Source organism: Montipora capricornis, chromosome 7 (genome assembly GCF_036669925.1).
Source record: "Montipora capricornis isolate CH-2021 chromosome 7, ASM3666992v2, whole genome shotgun sequence".
Taxonomy (NCBI): Eukaryota; Metazoa; Cnidaria; class Anthozoa; order Scleractinia; family Acroporidae; genus Montipora; species Montipora capricornis.
The window spans coordinates 3,645,165-3,647,664 of NC_090889.1; the positions used below are offsets into that span (position 1 = coordinate 3,645,165).

General features: G+C 38.9%; 1 protein-coding gene across 1 annotated transcript in view; it reads right to left on the reverse strand.

Moving 5' to 3' along the window:
• LOC138057969 (uncharacterized) overlaps positions 1-2,500 on the reverse strand; it is a 20,907-nt gene that overhangs the window by 363 nt on the left and 18,044 nt on the right. Inside the window, exons 2-4 of the mRNA XM_068903872.1 lie at positions 1,998-2,072; positions 1,203-1,382; positions 1-96 (exon numbers count right to left, since the gene is read on the reverse strand). The exon at positions 1-96 is cut by the window's left edge and continues 363 nt beyond it. Coding sequence (XP_068759973.1) covers positions 1-96; positions 1,203-1,363 — 257 coding nt within the window. The 5' untranslated portion in view covers positions 1,364-1,382; positions 1,998-2,072. The remainder of the gene's footprint in view (positions 97-1,202; positions 1,383-1,997; positions 2,073-2,500) is intronic.

Sequence of the window (2,500 nt, forward strand, 5' to 3'; positions counted from 1 at the left end):
AATTGAACTGTCTCGTGTTTAAGTCTCAACGCTTCCAAGTTGTTGTTGTCACATGAACATTGCCACTGAAGATTAACCTCGTTCTGTTGGAGGAAACTGCAAATAATAAAGGAGGATTAAATGAACTTCGAAAAGGCAGTTTCAAACTTTCCGCGGTTTAGTAGAGTTTTTCCAGGACAACGTTTTACATTTATCCAAGCAGCCGAAGCAAGTGTGTTGCTTGCTTCAGCACGAACCGAGAAAGCCTGATGTTGCGAACTGGCGGACTTGTAATGAATGCGCGGGATTGAGACTTCGGATGGACATACAAGTTCGTTAAGAGATACATAGACTGAAGAGCTTCCCTTTATAACATTGGAGGGATTTTTTTATGGTTAGGTTGGTTGGGTCATTCTAGAATGTGCTTTTGACGCGGCGGTGCCTTTTCTATTGACGGGGCCTTATAGGTTAAATAGTATTAAATAGTATTTTTTCAGAATCTGTTTTAAAGTAAATTTTGTGTCACCTGATAGATTAATCAAACTTGCAGCTTGTAAATTTGTTCCCTTCGAAATAAACAATAGAAAGATGCGGAGGGAGCTTGGAATCAGGTTGATGAAAGTTATTCAATCTTACCTTAGAAAATCATTAGGAGTGTAATTCAATTGGGCCTTTGCCCATGCTAAAAACAAAACTGGTTTCTAACGCAGGCTTTTAAAGCCTGGTGTTTTTTAAGCATTCTGGTTAAAAGTGTTCACTAACGGTCGAATGGAATAGTCGAATGGAATAGCTTGGAACGAAGGGACCTCAGCTTGTTCGCTTTGCAGACGAGATCGGAGAAGTTGAAAATATTATGAACTAACCATCATTAGCAGTTCACTCAGTATTTCACTTTCCATAGTCTTCCTTTTTGTGAAAATGTGTCGGTCATTGGGGCACAAAGAAAACAGAAGAATGTTTTCTAAATTCAGTTTAAAGAAAAGTTCGTTTCAAGTATGCAGTACTGAAAGACAATATGGAAAACATCAACAAACAAAAAATGCGCATTTTAGAATGTTCTCTAGTACTTTGTCAAACAAATAGGTCGGGCGGACGATGATAGAAGAGCGTTTTTGGGGAGATGCTTAGTCATATGAACTTAGTTATATATATACATATCGATAGCAGCATTAATATCAATCATCAAGTGTTTTTAAATACTTCAAGTTAAAACTTCTGCCCACCTCAAATTCTTGTCCAGGAAGTCACATCGCTCATCTGCAATATCGACAGCAATTTCTTCCAGGAAGATCTTTCTCTCCAGCGCTTCAACTTCGCTCTCGAACACAGTTGTTCTTTGGTGGATATTTGCTTTTGATTCAACCCGCAGTTTTGGGTAATACATGTAATGTTTTTGAAGCGTTCTATTTAAGACGAAAAAAAGATGAAAGCGTCATTTAATTCATGTCTTCGTGTATGCGGCATTTATCTTTAAAGCGACCTCACTCTAATTTCAGTTGAAGTTTCTTAAACTGATGAAGCCAAGAGCAACGCTGTACTTCATATTTTCTTTTAACATGCCGCAGAGTGGAAGAAATCCTCTGGTCTTCAGCACACCTGATTGGCTCACGTGCACGGTATCTATTGAGAGATACTTATAATAAGAAGCAGTGAAAACGCGTCGTTATGGATTTAGAAAAAAGTAATAAAATGGATTAATATTCATAGGTTTTTCTAAAATGATAAGTTCTAGTTTCCTATGAGTCAAATGGTTTCCTTCAAGTCACCGCAAAGCCTCTCATGAACTATCTATTCGCCCTACTTCTGGTTGTCATCCGTCGTGGAAACACATGCATGTTGATTGCTCATCATTTACATATTGAAAATCAATAAACTCCAAATGCTCGGAAGATACACTACCATTCTATCTTAATGGACAAAGTACAACTTATTATTGTCCTTTCCTTAAGAGAGCGACTTTACCCACCCCGCCTTGAGGACCACCCTACGGTGAAAAAACTGACAAACAATAAACTTACTCGTGAAGAATCTGCTGTTGTTCTTGCAGATGAGCTATGCATGTACTTGCTTCATCTAATTCCTCTTTCAGCCGCCTGTCAATCAAATAGGAAAACCACTCGTGAATGGTCACTACTCCAAAGAATGAAACAATGTGTTTCCCATGGGCATCGTTGCTATGCTTGGTATATGGAACTGTCAGCTAATTAGATCACTCCTTGATTTGTGACATACACTTGACGCCAACCAGCCATTTCAGTTACTTTGCTCCGGGTAATTTCGGTCGGGCGTTACATCGGTCTTACATGGGTTTCTTGAATGTTAAATGTAGCGTAATATTGTAGACTGAAATACACGTTGCCGGATGGCTCCCTCCTATTGTCTCTAGTGTTTATATGGGAAATGTTTTCTATTCTGCTGAGTGCAGTGATAGAGACTAGAATGTCGCTTAATTTAAACCAAACCTGTCTCTTAAGCAATGGGGCAATGCTGCCTCAAGAGTGCAAAAAAACTATACCAGGGA